The sequence below is a fragment of the Pomacea canaliculata genome, linkage group LG3, assembly GCF_003073045.1.
Source record: "Pomacea canaliculata isolate SZHN2017 linkage group LG3, ASM307304v1, whole genome shotgun sequence".
Classification (NCBI taxonomy): domain Eukaryota; kingdom Metazoa; phylum Mollusca; class Gastropoda; order Architaenioglossa; family Ampullariidae; genus Pomacea; species Pomacea canaliculata.
In genome coordinates, this window is record NC_037592.1 from 35,343,082 (window position 1) to 35,363,057 (window position 19,976).

Sequence of the window (19,976 nt, forward strand, 5' to 3'; positions counted from 1 at the left end):
AAGATAATTTATTGTTTTAAAAACCCTCATTAACATGAGACATTTTCTTAAAAGAACAAGTATGAATTTCTTTTTATTTCATCTATTACCTTCATGTTAAGTTCGTAGGATTACAAGGCTGCTGGGTGTCATTTAATACCAAGGATATCTCACAGCTGGCTAGAGTTCATATTCATGGACAGCAGTTTACACGGAAAAATTACTTGGGCATGAAAGCATCGGTTATGTTACCCCCACATTGAGCCACCGAGAAGTTAGGTTAACGGACTGCCATAGCGGGAATTCCCGATAAATGGCGTCACTGCGCATGCGTTTATTGGTCAGGGTGTGACGCGACCTCACACTTCCATCACGAGTCCGCGGTGAAACAGAACTTGAACGAAAAACTGTAAATGGAAAAAGTCAGCAGCAAAGTTTGAAAAGTCAAATGTATTCATTATAAGCAAATGAATTAGATGATAAAATTCATCTATCAAATTGAAGACCGAATGGTAAATGTCAAATGAAAAGTCTATGGCATCTGCTACATTCAGATGATGTAATAAAACTAAAACGGTTCTTTGCCATACGTTTATCCAGTTCAGTTTGTGGGTTAAAAAGAACTAATGTTCGCATCGGTAGAACTATTGATTTAGCCTCTGCCACATTCACGCTAGGTGGGAGAAAGTTGTCGGAAGGGGACACCTCCGATAAAATACCAGCTGGTAAAAACGATTTGATTATCTGAATGTTCTTCGAGTACTCCAGTTTTCTCCCCCTCCCACGTAGTGGGGAATCAGCTCAAGGAGGAAGCACTTTCCTACTAAATTAACCAACCAAACCTAACGATATGTTAGGTTAATATTAACCCCGAGTTCATGAACACGGGGTTTGAACCGCCATCTCCGGTTAGTCGATTCACCCAGTTCGCACACTGTAACAGGCTGGGTAAACGTGCTTCAATAAAATAATAAGAAAGACCATTGTATTTCATCGAGAACGTTGTACAAAGCTGAGAGCACAATTGCCCACTCCATGTCGAGATTATTAATAGCTGTGTCGTGCCAACTGACAATCTATCTCCTGGTGAGCCTGATTTTTTCTTCTTTTTCTATCATTAACAAGCTCAACAGTTGAACAATGTCTCCTAGTAAACCTCTGACAACAGTGGCGTGGACAGCCGCTATCATCCACCTCACTGAGCAAGGACCTGCGTGGTTGCGGGTGATTGCTTTCAAGATCGCATTTTGAGTGCGGGCCTCTTGCTATACACTGCGGGCTGACTAGATGGTTAGCTAAAAGAGCCCGCCTCCCTCTTAATTACATTGTTAATAACATGGTTATTATGAGCAGCTTTTTACTAGGTCGCCGTAGACCGAAAAATACTGTTTTCTGCAGTATATCATGTCACAAGATGGACTGTAAGGCACCGCGCTACTGCAGATGTGTCAGGTCACTCTACTGAAATTAAGAAGTTACGCTATAAGGCTATGCTCTTGCGAAAACCCTAAAGGCACGAGGACCTTGGATTAGGTTGACTTCAGCAAGTGTCTGACTTCCAGGAACAGTGCACTTCTGTATCTCATCGGTACCAGCAGCAGGGATTTTATCTTCCATGACGAGAAGCTTGGCTCCTACTGATTTGTACATATTTGGGTATGTATAGGTGTGTATAGATTGCAGGCGCGTGAGAGAACAATACATTATTTTGTCACTTATTAGTAGCCAACGGAAAAAAGAATGCCAGTCACAGTAGGAACCTTCCGTGACACAAGTTGAATTTTCTTACTGTCTTGCCGACGACGTCGTACGGCAAGTATATACATGTATATGCTTCGTCTGCTTCATTTGAATGGTTCTAGCAAGACAAGAAATTTACAAGATAATGCGAATAAAAAATCCTGGAGTTATGTTTATAATTAACAGAAAATGAAAACGCCCCTTCTGTTTGTGAATTGTAAATGTGTTTGCACGATATCAATGTCTCGTGTATCTCATATCGAAGGCCAGCACGTGACGCAGTGCTCACTCAACCAGTGAAAGAACACGCTAACCTGCTTGAGGTCAGCGGTGTCACCTGTCTCACAGCAATCTGTGCCAAGATCCGCTGATTGAATCAGGACCTGAACCTTCCCTCCTTCTGCCACTCCCCTCTTCTCATTCAGATCGAAGCATATGTTTGTTAGACAGGCGTCGGGCTCGTTGAGATTTCGGCTGGATACCGAGGGTGAGTGTTGATGTGAACATTTTTTTTGTCCCCATTCTTTCAAACAACAACTCGCGTGAGAGTCAAAATATTTAGCGCCAACAAAATATTCAGACGGACGTGTTACGGACTGTGACAACTACAGGTAGAGACGAACAGGTACAGACAGTGACGTATCGGTATGCTCGGTTACAGGTCATCAACAAAGGATTAGTTTCACAGACAAGCATTAGGAAAGTTTGTTAAACAATGTAGAAATTAAGAATCACCTCCGTCTGTAGAAATGTACAATGCGTAAACAGAGGTTTTCAATATTGGCTGGCTCTGACGTCTGCAAGGGTAAATGTTTGATTATCTTTATGGACAGAAATATTGAATGAAATTCACACCGAGTGAGAGACAGTATTTTTATATAATTATTGATCTCTCGAACCAGGCAGCTGCTTAATAGCGGGTTATAATTACGTGCAGCTGCACTGGGGCCAGCCCGGATACAGCAATTGTCGTGTTTAAACTGCCGTTGCGGCTGTCCCGCTGTGGACAATCTCCTGCGCCAGTCGACGCGCCGTAATTTCCTCTTTGTTTGACGGCGATGGGGTGCGGTGGGGAGGGAGAGAGGAGGAGGTGTGTATAACGTGTGGATATCAGATCCTTGCATACCTTTTGTCGAAATGGACGTGTAATACAAATCTGTAGCACAGTCTACAGGGATTCTGATGGAAGCCCCAGTACAGGTGGGTGTGCTATCTGACTTTGTAGCCGTGGCCGCATGGTCACTGATTATTCTAGCTTCAACCACGACGCTGTCAGAAAAAAAATTAATAATTTAAATGGATTTTCATAATTTGGGTGGACACGTTTCAGTCGGTGATGATGAAATGAAAACTCTTTTTGAAGTTTGAGGTTACTAAGTGAATATTTATTAATGATAACTAGATTAAACGCATGAACTAAATACCTCTGCCTGAATTGGCGGCGGCGATTTTGAGGGTGTCTAAGAATGCTACCCGGAGCTGAGTGTTTTGTTTACGTGTTGCTATCACGTCTCGTCCCAAAACTAGCTACCAGGGTAGATCCTTAAATCGGTGACTACACGGCTTACTGCAAAGCTTTAAAGAGGCAGAGAAGAGCATGGTGAAACTTGCTGCAGAAACTTGAAACCAAGAATTCGTGCAGGTGAGTTCAATACTCCATACAATAGGTCGGCCCCTCCAGTGACAAATCCCACTTATGGAGTGGGCATAAAACTCACCCAAATGTAGAGCAATAATCTATACAGGCGGCTAGTGGACGTTGGTGTATAATATAATACAGGGAGAGGAAACGACTGGGGACTTGCTGAGAACAAAAAGCGATCCCGCATGCCTTAGGTGCGCCGTATACTTGTGTAAGATAGCGGGTGCTGGAGGGGTGGAGTGGGGTAGGGGTAGAGTGCGAGAGGAATACTTGACAAAAGACGACGCGCGATTTTGTCTGTCATACCTGAAGATCTAAAGCTCTTGAAGGGGCTTTCCTCTCACAAGGACTATGAACTCTTTTCGGTGAGCTGTGATAGGAGGACATAACTGCGTTTGCCCCCAACGTTGCCCCCGAAGTGCATAAAGCGTCGGATCTCTTTTGAGTGATTTGAGCGACTAGTTTTTGTCGCCCAGTAGTCTAGGCATTGCCTGCAGGACAGCATTGTTTATTTTAGTCTGCAAACGGGTATTTACCTCCTCATCCCACGAATCTCGTCTGGTTTTCCTTTTTCTACCAACGAAATATCTTACATTATTTTGTTTCTGTGTCACGCTGTGTATCCCAACAAATAATAATAATTATTGTTGTTATTATTTTTGTTGTTGTTATTGCTGTTGTTGTTGCAATAGAGAAAGTTCCTCATCAGCCCCAAAGTTGTCGACAGTCACAAGAAATGAACTGAAAGAACAGACTGATCTAAAATTAAAAAAATACCCGTGATTAAAAATATTACACTGTAGTTTTGCAAGGACCTAGATAAACAACTTTACCAACTGTATAAAATATACCTACAATTAAAAAATAATGCAAGGTGTTTACAAGCAAATAACACGAGAAAATGTACATCACCAACGGATAAAACTCGATCATGCGCAAGGCAGACAACTCCTGAGTCATTTAATTAAAGCAGAAGTTAAAGCACAAAACTCAATATGTAATGGACATAAAAAAAAAATTTCTTTATAGGTTAAGGGGCTCAAATAATGTCAATATCATGACAGTGTAGCAAACAGACAGGCAACGCTGATTAAAAATAATTTTTTAAAAAATGATAGTCGCCGGTAGAGTGGTGGGCCTTGTTGCCTACGACTCTTGACAAAAGGGAGCTAACGCATGTAGCAACGGCTGAATGAGCGTTTTTTGTTGATTAGTTTTTGAAGTCTGTCTCCCCGGTCTTTGAAGGGTGGGAGCTTTTAATTGTCCGTTAGTTGCTATCATTATGATTTAACAACTGTAAAACATTCTTTCAGTTAATTTTATACAACAATATAGAGCTGTGAACAATTGTCCTGACAAAAAGTTTAGACATTTATCTCATAGGGACTGAGTTTTTGACACGTCATGTTTACATGTCTGTCACTTGGGTTAGTAAAGGGGACATAGTTTTATATTACTGTAGTGCTCAGTGTGTGTATACATGCATATGTATTAATTGGTTATTTAATTCTTTGTATTATTATTATTATTATTATTATTATTATTATTATTATTATTATTATTATTATTATTGCTTCTACAACATTTCTACTGTTGCTTGTAGTACTGTGTGCGTGTCTCAAACTGCGTTAAGTGCTTGTTCATACACGTACGTCAAAGTCTTGTAGTGGGGTCAAAACAAAACAAGCAAAAAAAAAAAAAAGGCTGAGGTCGGGACACCGCAATTAAATAGCAGTTCAAATAAATAAGAAATACGTCTGAACTTGGAAATCAGCCTGACAGCCCATGACAGAGCTAGTGCGCTGTGCGTGCGTGTTCATATGTGTGTGTGTGTGGTGGATTACTGTCGTCTAGCACTGCTCGATCGGTGGGTCGCATTGAGTGCAGATGGCAGGTTTGGCGAAGCGGAAAACAGCGAAACAGATTAACACACTAGTCGAGACTAGGTGATTGGAGAAGGAAACGCCTATTGACAGTAATACACAAGTTATACACATCCAAAACTCAGTGACACTAATACTCTGTGCAAGAAATAACAAGGTAGAGTTTGGTTTTATTGGACTCAGACAGTTGGCCGTGGGAATCTCTGCACGTAGAAGTTTGAATGTCGCTTACAAGAGAGTAGGACGTGAAATGACAAGCAGCTGAACACTGCTGGTTCGTAGTCATTACTTATACTTAATATGGAAGTGGCGAAGGTATCCATGATTGGATGCCAAAGGAGTAGTAGTAGTTACTGACAACAACAACTGCTACTTATAAGCTCGTTTGCTTACTCAGCGGTGCGCTCAATGCGCTTGACAAAAAAGAACAAAGCAAAGATATAACATTGAAGAATGAGGAAGCGATCGTCTCGTGGAATGAACGGGTGATTGATGATTCAGATTTTTCTGTTCAGTCCTGTATTGCGTTTTCGCAACCACAATTAAGTTGCCAGCAGTTACACGTCCGTGTCAACCGCAGTCGTTCTCGGGTATCAAATAACGGTACCCCTCTCTTTTTCATTTGCATGGAATATATATAAATATATTTCCTGTGTGTTGCATGTGCATTAAAGCAGTACAACAGTGTGTGGTGTGTGTGTGTTTCGAGAAAGATAGCAAGATAGCAGACTACTGTCCTTTTTAAAATGGCTTCATCCTTTTCCCCCAAAACAGGTTTATTTTTTAAGTTTATCAGACTATCAACGGGATGCAACTCTTCAGAGGAAAACTGTCTGCGTGGCTGTGACGTCCCTTGGAGGAGATGGCTGTAAAGACTATGAAGGAAATCAATATTGGCAACCATCTCCATAATTCTTCAGGTGGGTAAACTTCTGTTTATTTTTAAACAATAATATATATATAACTAATGTAATGAAGAACAGAAATTTGTCCATACAGTTTGTCAGAAAATTCTGGGCAATGGATTCTAAGGCAGCAGAAGCATGGAGCTGTACAAAGAAATGCATACATTTATGTTTTTGCTATTGGATATTTCTTAAAACTTAGTTAATATAGCCAGTTATACTTTTAATCATTTCGGGTATGTCGAATTAAAAAAAAAATTATGTTTACAATTATGTAAGTTTTGGTTATTTTTCCTCCTGCATTACGCGCGCGCACCTCCCCCCCCCACACACACACACACGCAAACACGTGCGCGGACGCATGCAAACACAGTGATGACGATATCTTCATACAAGAGAAATAATAAGTAACGCAAAACCGCCAATCTTGGCTCAGCTGAACAACGTATGTCTAAACCTTAAAACTGTTCTAAATATAAACTATTGGTGTGAAATTTTGCGGAACTTGGCATCACACCCGCCTACTTACTGTAGCTTTATCTTGGAGAGAGTTTCCCCCACCTTCATCACCACCCCTACCCTATCCCTCCCGACGTACATGGACACTTGCTGTCCGCAGTCGGCAGGACGCCTCAAGAGCGACCTCCTGTCTCACTCTATCGATTGCCGTCTGACAAGAGACGGAGGAGAGGGGGGAGCCACACTTTGGCCGCTGCACTCACACTGTGGCCAACAGCCTGAGGTAACACCACCAGAGGGCTGGCTTGCTCGACAACCCTGGTGCTCGTGGACAGGAGAAAATGGACCAACCAAACTTGAAACGTTGTCCTCAGAGAAGCAAAGAGGGCAGTTCTGTGCAGGATCCGTGCAGGAATGTCTGGGGTTCGTGGCCATGATGACTACGTCACGTGTGGTGACTGTTGTTGTGTGCCGTTGCCGTGATTCCTGCGTGCAATTCGCTGGGGCAGGAGACGTAAGGTGAAGAAAGTGCCGGCCTGCTCGCGGCTCTTGGCAAGACACTTGTTTCACTTTACTGTTATCTGGACGAGGTCTGTTGTCTGTCGAATCGTTTTGTTGTTTGGATGTCTAGATTCGCAAAGTGAATTTCCTTGGATTTCAGAAGTGTATTCGAGATGTGTTATTAGGTGTGCACTTTGTACAAAAAGATTTCGGTTTAGCTGTGAAGCAAGATCCTTGTTCAACTTTATATATCGGACGATGCAGTAGTCCCTTGACTGCTCTTATTTCCATGTTTCCTTTGTAAGCTGTTTAATGAACGAGTGGCCATTCGTGTGAGCCCAGATGCTCACCCACAACATCACATTCGTCGTCGTTGGGGTAGTGCACTAGACGGTGCTGTATTTTTTTCGAAACACCTGAAATTCATTGTGTACAACTGCGGACGTCTGTATAAACGACTGGCGACTGGAGAAGACAGATTTTTCTGGACACTTTGTGGTAACAACTTCACTGTACTAGTCTAACGCGTTTGATGTCGAGAAATACTTTCATTTAGCTACTGCCTTCCTTACAGTCCATGAATGATTGGTTTATTAAAAGGGTTTAAAAGAGAAGAAAGCCTTTGCGGTCTGCTAGTGAGACCTGGTGAGCAGAGGACAGTCTATGGCCCTGCCAACAAATAATTGTGCGTTGCTCGTAAAGTGTTTGATACCATTCAACATCAAAGAAACATACTTTTTGAACTATGATTGAGGGCAGCTGAAGTACAGTTACACCCCACCCGCATCCACCCCTTGGCAGAAAAATATAACAGCAGCTGGCGTGGGAACAAACGGAGGGGAAGACAAACGAAGTGGTGAGACGGTGAAATGAGACGGAGAGCTCAGCTCGGGGTGACTACCGTTCAGTGAGTGTGCATCGTCTGACGTCCAGCAACTGTTTGGAAAAGAAGAGGAAGAGAGGATGAGAAAAGCACGGGACACGACAAAGATGGTTGTAACCCCCCGCCATCAGTGTAAGTTATGTGCTCTTGGGCAACGACAGGAAGTGCGAGGTGATGGGAAATGAAGACGAGTGCAAGGACAAGCACAGTCGGGCTCTCGCCGATCAAAATGAGGTACCTGAAGTTCCCAGTAATAAAACTGTCGTCATGGAAACTAGTGTGGAGTGTAGCAGTGCTGTCCCCGTCGTTGCAGCAGGCAACGATCATCAGCTATATCATCTACAGGGGCAGATCACTCTGGCGGAGTACAGAGCTCGCGCGGAGGCGGCCGCGGAGTACGAGGTGGAACACAACTGGCTCCTCAAGGAGCAGGAGGAAATCAGGGCTCGGAACCTCCTCCTGACTAAACGCAAGCTGACCATTTTGCTTCCAGAAGATGACTCGCTGGAGAACATCAGCAACAGGCTGGAGGAGGTGCAGTCGATGGTCAAACCCAAAGCCGAGTTCTCGACCCTGCTGAAGGATTTGCCGTCGGAGCAGAAGGACCGTATTCTTGTGAGTACATTCACTCTTTCTTTCTCTGTCTCTCTTTCTCTCGAACTTTTTATTGATTAGGCCTAGGCACATTTCAATGGAAGAAGGGAGCAACAGCAGTAGCAACAACAACAGCATCCTGATTATAGTATAAAATCCTAAGTTAATGCAGTTATGTAAAATATACCACCACACCATTATCATTATACATTAGTGAGAGAGAGGGAGTAAATAGAAACATCCAAGACAGAGTAGTTGATAGAGAAATGATTTATGCCATGCAGTAAAACTCCCGTCTTTGCTAAAGTTGGCGATGCGTGACAATCCTGGGAATTTGTGTGAGTGTTGCCAAGTGAAATATTGAGTAAAATGAATAAAAATTAATATTAATTGATTGGTAGCACGCCTTACTTCATAATGATGAGGTTTGCACCAGGATGCAAGGCTTATAACCGTTCCCTTTCAGTGAAAACTGTAGTGGCCGGTAGCAATTCTACTGAGTTTTTGAGAAGATCAGGCCGCCAAGTGGAAATACAATGTGGGCATACGAGAAAAAAAAAAAAAAAAAGAAATTCGCCAGCAGCGTAATCGACGGCTGCGATCTCTTCTGTTACCGGTTTTCTAACAGAAAAGACCGTAAATAGCCGGAGGCTGGTGACTGGGTCTCTAAGCCCTGAACATCTATTGTGCTTTGTAGCAAGATGTTTGAGCAGCAAAGAGGTTTATTGTTGAGAGCCTGGAGGTTTTTAGTTAAAGGGATTGGCAGGTCGTGTCTGAAAACACTTTTATACAGTTCTGTGCCATGTGGCTAACAGTGACATGCAAAAATACAGAGAGACGATCATTACAAAGGTCGATCATTACAAAGGTCGATCATTACAAAGGATCGATTCGATTGTGTGAGTGGGGATCTCAGAAAAGAAGAGAGGGAGCCCAGTCTTCTTTCTGCCTTTCTTGAAAACTTGCCATCGCTGTTTCCCGAGTATTATTTAAAATACCGCAAAGAAAGATTAGAAAAGTGTCATCCATTGGCACAGTTGACAGAGAATTTCTACTCAGAGCAAAAAATCCCGAAGTAAAGTGCTTGTATAGGCTAGTTATGGACCGATGGTGGTCTCGTAGACAGCTATGTGCTTCCGGTCCAAAGTCACAGATTCAATATCTTTTCCACTACAGGATGGCCATATCCCACGGCCTTTCTGAAGTAGTTTCTAGGGACAAACTACACACAGAGACTTCCACTTGTCTGTCCACCTGCAAGGCCAAGCGCCTCTTTATGTACAAAGGCTCTGTTTTACCTCCAGTCCATTGCTATTCCCACTACTCACACATAGATGGTGTCTCACTTCACACACACACACATGAGGTCTTACTTTACACACCCAGATGAGAATTTGTTTTGCATTTTTCATGTTTTAGTAGACTTAACACATTTATCCCATTCCTGTTGAAATGTCCTTCGTGAATTTTTTTTTCAGAAGCTGGCATATACAAACGCAGATGTGTTTAAGCGGGATAGAAGGAAGGACTGGAAGGTACTGTGCTTACATCTGTTGACGGTTGATACAATGGCTGACATTTTTTGTCGTAAAAATATATTGTTGTGTTAACACAATCTTGTGCTGAAAAAATTCAGTTAAAGATTAGTTTTAAATGGTTATACTTGTCAGTGTTGATGACAGTTTTGTTAAAGGGCTAGAACAAGCAAGTGATACTCTCTATTACTCCTAATGACATAATGTTCGAGCTGGTCAAGGCAAGTGGTCAGACCTGTGGGTAGGACACTGTAGCAGACCTGGCGCCCCCTGTCACTCATACAACATGATGTGAGGTGTGTGCCAGTCAAGGTGGAGTCACATGTGAAGTGCTTGGCTTGTTTCAGCCTCAAGACCGTCTTCTGTCTGCCATCCGCACCGTGTTCTTAATGACATGTGCCTGTGTCAGCAGCCGCCGGTAGGTTGCTTATCTACCTCCTCCCACTGTAGACTGATTTCTCTATACTAGTAGATCTTCTGACATCTTCTGTTGGTGTCTATTGGTAATCTTTAGCGTTTAGTGACTAGCTCACAAAATTTTTAATATTTATTCGATTATTCCATAATGCATTGTCAATTCCATAAGTAAAAGAAATATTCGAAAAAAAATCCATCATGTTATTGATGTTTGCAGGTACTTCAACTCAGCTGACCCGGAAGCAGGGCCTGCTGTCATGCGCAAACAACGAAAACTCCACGCAGAAGGAAGTCGTGGGAAAGGTGTTGGTAAATATAGTGTAAGTAGTTGGCAGGACTCGGCATCTTGGGCCGCTATGTGGAGACTTTCTTTCGTCCATCTGCTGTAGATGTTTCGTAATTTTGTGAAACAATTCTTTCAATTTATTTTGTGTGTGTGTGTGAGAGAGAGAGAGAGAGAGAGAGTTTGTTTCTTTGTTTATTTGTTTTCTCGTGTATCTGTAATACAGCTGAGCTCAGAGATGCAGCTTGCCTTGACAACGCCACCAGAGTACAGGACTCACCAGCATCTTAAAAGGGTGAGCTCGAGCTCCAGTGTCGGGTAGTCTAATCTTTGTATGTTCGATTTAGGATTAGGCCATGTCCATTTGATAATGAAACATGTTTCCTTGGTCCATTCCAAGTAAAGCGCATATTCTCAAGTCAATATTAGTATAAGCACTACACACGAGCTTATAATTAAAATAAATTATATTATTTCGCCATGATAAATAATTGTCGGAGAGAACAAACAAGAGTGGTGTAAACAACCCATGGAAAGTTTACATACAGACCATAAATTGTGGTGTGTGACATGGGACATGGTCATGTGCATATTGCTGCATAGGAAGTGCGGGTGTTTGTGTGACAAGGCACGTACTCAGAATTTACGGCTGTCAATAGATATAATTGACATAAAAGTCGGTCAAATTATAATTGTAAATGGCCACAACTAACATAAGGTCCTCTCTGACTGTAGGTCCAGTGGTTGCTACGAACAACAAAAGCGTTTCAGCATCTGTTCCCTGAGGAGCTGGAGAAAGACGTGGCTATGGTGGTAGGATACGAGAGGTCAGCTTGCTTGAAAAATTCAGAATATGGCCATGGGTTTTTTCTTTCTTTCTTGTTTTGTTCCGAGTTTTTTTATATTTTTTATTATTATTCTTTCCTTTTATTTCTTCAAGTTTGATTAGTAATCGCGCAGCGAGTTCTCCTGGATGACGACAAGCGCACGCCGGCAATATTTTACAAAAGTTTCTTGTAATTCTGACATCTAAAGAATAATCAGGAATCCTAGCTTTTCTGGAAATCTGCCAGTGTGTTGATGGGCGTGGTCGCTCATGGTAAGACCCATACTGATGATGTATGTAGGTGCAGGTCGTGTCTGCGGGCTTTGGATAATGCACGGACTCGTATTTTGCCTTTTTACCTGGCACCAGCCTGTGAAACTGCTGCAAAAGAACTCTTTGTAGGGATTTTTTTAACCCGTAGTTCAGCACGACAGATTCCAAGAGATACTTGCTTTTTTCAGTACTTTTCTGTCCCTCGTGTTGCAGGTATGATGACAACAGGCACATTGCATACCAAGGCCGCGCTCCCGAACGGTTCTATTACGTCTTGGCCGGCAGGGGTGAGTTGTTGTTGTCGTTGTCGTGTTGTTGTTGTTGTTGTTGTTGTTGTTGTTGTTGTTGTTGTTGTTGTTGTTGTTTCTTTTAGATGGAAGAGAGGAGAATAGGGTTGAAAATTCAGTAAAACATAATTTCCCGAACAAATTAAGCATCAGCTATTAAAAAATTTGGTCTGTTTAAACTTTTTAAAGCTTTTTCACCAAAAGCTTCTGCAAATAATAAGGTATACCGGTTACCATGCTAACTACTGCTTTGTAAACCTTTGGGGAGGGTTCTTCCCATTCTTTCTTTGACACCCGCGTAATGGGATGGATACAAGCAACTGTCAACTGCAGAAAACCTTCCCCCATTCCCCCATCCCCTGCGATTTCCATTCTGTACTATTTGTAATTTTCTTGTTGAACATGAACACTGGAATTAATAAACTGTAATTCACTTTGAGTAATTAATTAATTGAAGCTTCTGCTAGTATTTTTCTTGAAATTTTAGGAACATAGGGGTGACAGGCTTTCACTTTCTCAGTTCAACAGCTCAAAGAGTACAAGCTCAGTCTGGGCTGCATCATCAAGCCAATGGGCTTCATGAACAAAAATGCAACATCAGACGTGAGTACTCGTTACTCTCGCTCATTTCAACTTGTTTTTGAGTAACCTCTATACTACCCGCTTACACACATCGGTCAACAAAACAGAAAAATGAATTAGTTCATGAGAAAACCTCTCAGAATATTCGAATACTTTTAAATCAGTTTAAAAAATAACAGTATATCAATTACAAAAAGACAAGAATAATGATAAGAATAATGAATTTTCTACAAAAATCGTCGTAAATCTGAGAGAGGATTACTCTGTTTTACTGTTGAGCCGCGCATGTGGGTCATACACAAATTTGGCTTTTTTCATGCCATGCTGCTGGATTTTCCTCGTATTATTTTCAATTTCTTCTTCTTTTCTTCATCATCGTCGTCGTCGTCACCATCGTCCAACAGCCAGAGGAGCTGGAGCATCAGTGGCTCCGCGAATATCATCTGGTTGCCAAGGGAACCGTGGAAGTTCTTACCGTCCATAGAGATGTGAGTGTGACCACACACACACATGCACGCACGCACAGAGGCAGAGAAGTACACAAGTACTTGTGCGCGGCCATCTGTACTTTCGTTCTCTCTGCTGCCTTTCTCTCTGGCGCTGTTATTTTTATTTTCTTACAATCAACAGAATCATGATGAACTGTCTCCCTTGCCACAAAATAAATATCAGCGAGTGCACATGCGAATATTTCGCCTCAGCTAACAGTCTGACCTCGATTAAAGGTGTTGGAGAGAAATGAATGCCATACATTGTGGCGCACGTCACTCACAGAAAGGCTCTCGGTGCAAAAACTCGCAACAAAGCCGCTCTGGATTTTGTTTTTGTTTTTATTTTTTGTTTTTTATTTTTATCATTTTTTTTTTTTTAATGGATTAATGGCAGGCCCAGGATTGCGGCATTCTCCCGCCACCGCCGCCATTACAGGGCTGTGTCGTCACATCCTGTGACGTCATGGCGCCTGCGCACTGTGGACGTTCTTGGCGTCGGTCGTTTCTTGTTTACATTTTCTACTGTAGTGTGGACAGCAGCTTGTAAACACCAAGTCCACCTTTTAAGCTTCTTAACAGCTGAGGTGAAGCGAGAGCCTTTAACTGCCGATGAGTGCGCACAAGGCACGCGCATGATAGATGAGGAGAGGAAGAGGGAGAAAGAAAATATTGTCTAAGTCAAAGCCAGACATCGACAGACTAGATACGGATCGAATGCTAGCTGAATGCCACTTTTCAAGCAATAGAGAAGCGAGAAAACCGATATCGACAATAAATAAAACATGGACAAGTTCATGATAATATCGGGTTGAACTTCTGTCCACACAATGGAAGGTCACAGCCAGGGAAAGGAGGGTATTGTGCCATGATCTAGACTTACATTCACTGTTCTTTAAGCCGCTAAGCTTTAGGAAATTTGCTTGCTATAATTCGATAAGCCACAGCTGCATTTTTTTAATCACAGCTGTATAGCTTTCAACAAGAATGTAGTCCAGCGGGGAAAGTAGGATCGTATTTCATGAGCGTGGTGCAAATATACCGGCACCTCCTTTTTGGGACTCTCTGTTGCCTATTATTTTGTTATTACTATGATTTTTTGGCAGGACTTTATTCGGCTGCAGCACACCGTTCAAGGGCCACCCATTGATTTCCTGTGGTGAGCATACATCATGAATAGCAGCTATGCTGCCATATCCCCCAACCCCAACCCCAGCCACTACCCCCTCAACCTTATCAAACTTATCAAACAATGATCTTGTTTGGCTGAATGTGAACAAAATTGTTTTTTAAGTGCATGTTACCAGTCTAAGCAATATTTCTACTTACTTTGTGAGTGGAGTGAGTGATAATGTTTCCAAGCAACGTTACGTCCTCTAACGGTCCTCAGCTCGTCCACAATGGATTCATTAACGAAACTTTTTGCTTCAGGTCGATCGAGCTGTTCAAGGAGTTCCCGTGTGATCTGTTTCTTCAAAACCCGGATGCCATCGACTTCAAGTATTATGGGTAAGGTATCATTCGCACAACAATCTCTAGCAAGCATCTCTTCATGTAGACTCACTCTGTGCGGTCGACAGGGGGTCGTCGCGAGCTTTCATCAAGACCTAGTGAACATGGAGAGAGAAAGGAGAAACCCTTGAACCTACCCCGGGTGGCGCAGCTGGGGGTAGGGAGGAATCGAAGTTTGTTGTGGCTGCACTTGCAAGTTTCTGGGAAGGACACATGATTTTTGGTTGTAGGGAAGGGTATGGAAGACCCGCTAGGTTGTGAGGAAGAGTCCGACAGGTCCACTGTGGTAGAGAAGGTATGGCCGCCTCATGACTGTAGACTGTAGATGAGTTCTAATGACAAGTGTCAGCGATGTCTCAGAAAAAAAATTGTTGACCTCGAGCAGAACGACATCAAGTTTTTGTTTTGTGTTGTCTGGTTGTTTTTTGTTTTTTTTTGTGTGTGTTTTTTTTTATTAGCTTTATGTTCATTCTATCTTTCACTTTGAAAACACCAATCTCTTGCATTTCGGAACAGGCTCAGTTATATTTAACTGGCAAAGTCCTAACTACGATCTTAATATACTTGTTTATTTTGTAATATGTGGTTTGTACGTAGTGTATTTGTATTTACTGTTTTTCAGGCAAAACCGTGTTGTGGCGAAGGATATCAACAAAACACCTTGGCTGTATGTAGTTAAGTCGGTATGAAACTTTCTTATGGTTTCGCTCAGTAAACAAACTCGTTTAGATTGGTGTTGTATTTACTTTCCGTAGCTGGTATAAACACTTATAAGGTGCAGATATATAAAAGGGTATAAGTGAGGATGCTGGGAGCTTGTGAATAACAACAGACACAAAAGTATTTTCTAAAATACTAGGAATGGATCTCTCTCACACACACGCACTTGTACACAAACTCATACAGAAAAATACACGCGCGCACCCAGAAAAGTCAGAGTCAGTCTTTGTAATCGGAAGTCAGCAAGGAAGTGATGATCTGTGTGATGCCCCTGCCGACTGTCGCAGGGCTTTGTCAAAGTTGTGCGCGCGCAGCGTGTCATCGACGTCCAGAACGAAAACAAGTTCGCGCTGCAGCCCACCGAGGAGCTGGGATGTGGTCGCTCCTTCAGCCACGCGCATGGTGAGCCGCTCGTCTGCACTTCCTCTAATTAGTCATCGGCATTAACTTCCATTTCCCAGCATGGAGACCTCATCATGGATAGCTAGGCTTGTGCCGAATGCAGCAGATCTGATGGACAAACTGTGAAAGTCAATGGGTGGTGGTAGGGGTGGGTGTCAAAACAAACGACTATAATTTATGCCTTGTAGTTGCAGAGCATTGCAGCATCATAATCACAAAGTATTTTTTCCGAAAAGCAACTACCTTTTTTTATATGCACCTTCTGCATGATGTGCAGCTATGCTGGATTTACTGGCCAAGCAGCGCAGGATGAAGACCGACACGGACATCGTCCTGCCGGAGGTGAGTCATCCTCGCAGTTGACACTTTTGCTGCTGCTCTCGAACTTTCGTATTCTAAATCGAAACATTGAAGAAATCCTGGAAAACGTTGAGAGTAGGTGTCAATATTTATCAATTGAATATCCTTGGTACGTTTCTATATGCAACTTTAAAAAATGCCGTTTGCCTCCCTCCCCTTTTTCAGAAGAGTGTAAATATACAGTTTGCGTAAAAACTGTGTTATTCAATGAATTACATCCATGGCATTACACGACATGACACATTAACACTGATTTGTAGCTGTTGTGTTGACTACATACTGTGACACAGCTACACGTGTGTTGTAGTTGCTTGCGGCGACGGGGAGCTGATGGCGGTGGAAGGAAAGGAGTGAGAAGAAAGTCTAGGAGCATGCAGGAGAAACACATAAGTATGTAAAATTGTTCATAATACTTAGGATGGAGACTAAGTATCTTGTACATGGCGGCATTGAGGAGTAATTGACCTTTTTGGTTTATATACCCTTTCCTCTTTGTGTTGGAAAAAAATAAAGACATGAAAAATAAACACGACCAGATCATTTTCTATCGCAGTTAGAATCAGGACTTTTTTACTTGTTTCCTTGTTTATCGCATTCAGTAGTTAGGTTGTGCTTCGCTGTGTGAGCAGATTCCGAGTTTGCGGGCAGTGTGCCGGTCATTACTGTAGAGGAGCACCACGACCATGACAACAACACGGCGACGTCACCGTCACCGTCACTCGTAAGTCTCAAATGCGCATGCGTGCTGACCCTCGTGTATATTGGTATGTGTTTATGTACACGTGTGCATTTGTTTGTATAGGACACAAACATGTACAATCGAGTAACCGATATTTACTATGTATAGCAGCATAACAATTAGTACAGGCGAAGGGTTAATAGCTCTCATATAGAAACATCACGGCAGCAGCGTCCAGACCACAGGGTCAACCAAAAGTGAATGTCAGCAAGCGACATTCAGCAAATATTCCAACTTTTAAAGTTGACCTCTAACCTCCGTCTTCCTTGTTGGTAACTTTTTCATTGCAATGAATCAGGTGATTTCTTGTGTCCGTCCAGAAAGCCAGCTCCACGTCTGTCCTGCCGCCCATCAGCCTCAGCTTCCACGAGCCCAACATCAGCAAGACCAACAGCTACAGCAACAAGACCCACGTGGTGCGCAGCGTGCCTGTGGGCGGGAGCAGGAGAGGGAGCACCAACATCCTGGTCCCGCGCGGCACCTTCCTCACCCGGGAGAGGACGGAGGCAGGTTCGGGTGCAGGGGCATCGCCTCTGCTTCTTCCATCCGGGGTGGCGCTGGGCAAGAAGCCCAAGAAGGAGCCCATCATGCGGAGAGCTTACCTGCAGCTTGACCTCCTCCGACCCGGCGACGTCTTCGTAAGTCTTAGCTTTCTGCTCGAGGTCACGTGACTTCCCATGGCAGTGCCCTACACGTGACACAGGAACGTGCCCCCAGTCTCTCCAGCTTTGTGACGTAACAAGTGAACGCTCCTTGTGTGCTTTGTGTGACGTACGTTGTAACGTGGCGGCGACTGCTCAGCAATGGAAGCCTGAGTACAGGTCGTTTCTTCAGGCCGAGTCTTAATCTGCCGATCATTCGCGGTCTAATCCTGGTTTAGGAGGATCAGCCATCAACTCCGATCCCAGTTTCATGTTTTGACTAGGAATAGGGGGCGCTTTCAACCCCAGTTCGCTTAGGATCGTAAACTAGGTTCAGGTTGGATAAAGATTCCATTGTGCTTGTCAGTCTTTGCAGCCCTCGTATCAAACGAAACTTGGAAAAATATCGAGTTAAATTAGCAAACATACTAGCCACAACTTTATGAGAGTTGCACAGATACCCCCCAGGAATCATCACCAAATGATCTTTGGGAACAGATTTTTTTTTTCAAATACATCAGCTACTGGTTTGAGCAAACTGGAGTCTTAGCTCACCCGAGCCCACCCGAATGATCGCCAGATAAAGACGATCGGGGTTCAATCACAGCTTTGTTTTTTTTTTTTTGTTTTTTTGAGTGTTTGATTTTGAGTGTCTGATGTTTAACGCCTCATCACCAAGCTTTTGCAGTGTTCAGATGCAGTCACGAACGTTTGCTACAAGTGTTTATGTTCAGTTCTTACACGTTGTTGTGTGCTGTGTCATTTTAGTTCAAAATTTCACATGCTGTTTGCTTTTTTTTTTTCCCTATGTAAATTTAACCCCGTGTCCTCCATCTTCAGCTTTTTAAAAAATTTTAATTCAACTTAATCCTCAGTAACGACTTTAGGTTGCAGTCAGATTTCAGTTTTGCACTGACCCCTGGCGCTTTGTGTTTCACTTCACGTGGTGTTTGTTCAGGGCTTGGAGGATATAGCTGAGAAATTCCGTTACCGAGAGGATGATGAAGAGGAGGTAGGTTGTCAAATAACAATCCTAGTGATGTTTCTTGCAGCCTACTGTCTTGTTGAATTCTCTCGTAACCACACAGTGCCGGTCACGTGACGAGTACCGTACTTTACACTGACCAGGCTATACGCAGTCTGTATACACCCTGTGTCACTGGTAAGAAGGTATCATTGGTAAGACGTGAATAATTGTGTTTTATAGATAACAGCCGTATTCGTAGCCGATATTTGTGACAGAGAGACTGTTGACAGTGGCTGTGCCATTCGTGACCAATGTATTTTTGGTAACGATGCATCATTGCGGAGCGCTCTGCCTTTGATAACAGTCTTTGGTAACTTGGTTATTTGTGATACTTGCATTTTGATGGACGTATCTCTGGTATGAACACGACACTAAGTTTATAGCTATGATTTATTATGAATAATAAATGAATATTAAAAATGAGGAACAATGTCGGTCCATTGCCCTAGACGCTGTGCTCACTATGCTGTACGTTTTTCTAGGGTCTGGAGCACTTCGACTCTCCGACAAACCCAGATCATCAAGGTCCACCCATCAGCCTGGTAGGTTTGTGCTTTTGTGTGCGTGAGTGTGAGTGTGTCTGTCTATGCATCTATGTCTATCTCCCTATTTGGGATTTTCTATACCTTTCTCTCTGCTTGTTCTGTCCTTGCATAATTTATTCAAATGGTGGAACATTCTAGAAATTTCTGTTTGGATGCAGGTGAGCGATGGCGCGGAGCTGATCAAGATCAACAAGAGGATTTTTCATGCAGCACGCGCAGAATAACACCATGTTGCGCGTGGAAACCATGGTAAGAAGCTCGCTCTGTCCTGTCTCCTGTGTGATTAGTTCCCTTGGTATGACAGGGGATCGTCTGTGCCCAGCAGGAGCAGTCAACCTTTTCTGAAGATGAGCGTGATGATTTGAGTTCTGAACTTTTCTAATATTTGATGTAAAAGCTACCTAAAAAAAATGTCTGTAAATTTTGATAAGTTCAACATCTTGTGCAACTTCTTAGCGCTAGTTCTAAACTCATGTTACGTCGTTTGCTTTTTTGAAATGTCTCTTGTGAGAGCTTGTTTCTTCTTTCTTTCTATCTCTCACACACACAAACACATTTTTATACCAGTGCTCTTTTGATTTTTACAAAGTTACATCATTCGTTTCCAGCAACGATCCTACCTGTCAACCGAAGAAGCAAAACCATCTCTACGACAAAGAAACATGGAGTCAATACAAGAACATCCTTATGCAGCGTTTGATCGCCAGCCTGTCCAGGTAGCACTAGGGTGTCCTCGTGCAGGTCAGGGAAGTC

At 42.9% G+C, this 19,976-nt stretch overlaps 1 protein-coding gene across 1 annotated transcript; it reads left to right on the plus strand.

The window, feature by feature from the left end:
- Window positions 1-1,989: 1,989 nt before the first annotated feature.
- LOC112559650 lies at window positions 1,990-19,962 on the plus strand. Its single transcript, XM_025230984.1, is given in 25 exon segments — window positions 1,990-2,206; window positions 6,019-6,164; window positions 8,486-8,607; window positions 10,065-10,121; window positions 10,469-10,539; window positions 10,756-10,858; window positions 11,048-11,116; window positions 11,557-11,648; window positions 12,134-12,207; window positions 12,728-12,810; window positions 13,194-13,277; window positions 14,384-14,436; window positions 14,709-14,786; window positions 15,412-15,472; window positions 15,797-15,911; window positions 16,189-16,253; window positions 16,562-16,661; window positions 16,901-16,992; window positions 17,331-17,648; window positions 18,610-18,663; window positions 19,161-19,220; window positions 19,382-19,420; window positions 19,422-19,472; window positions 19,832-19,866; window positions 19,868-19,962. Coding segments are annotated over 24 exon segments (2,010 nt in total). The 5' UTR covers window positions 1,990-2,206; window positions 6,019-6,106; the 3' UTR covers window positions 19,944-19,962.
- Window positions 19,963-19,976: the final 14 nt, after the last annotated feature.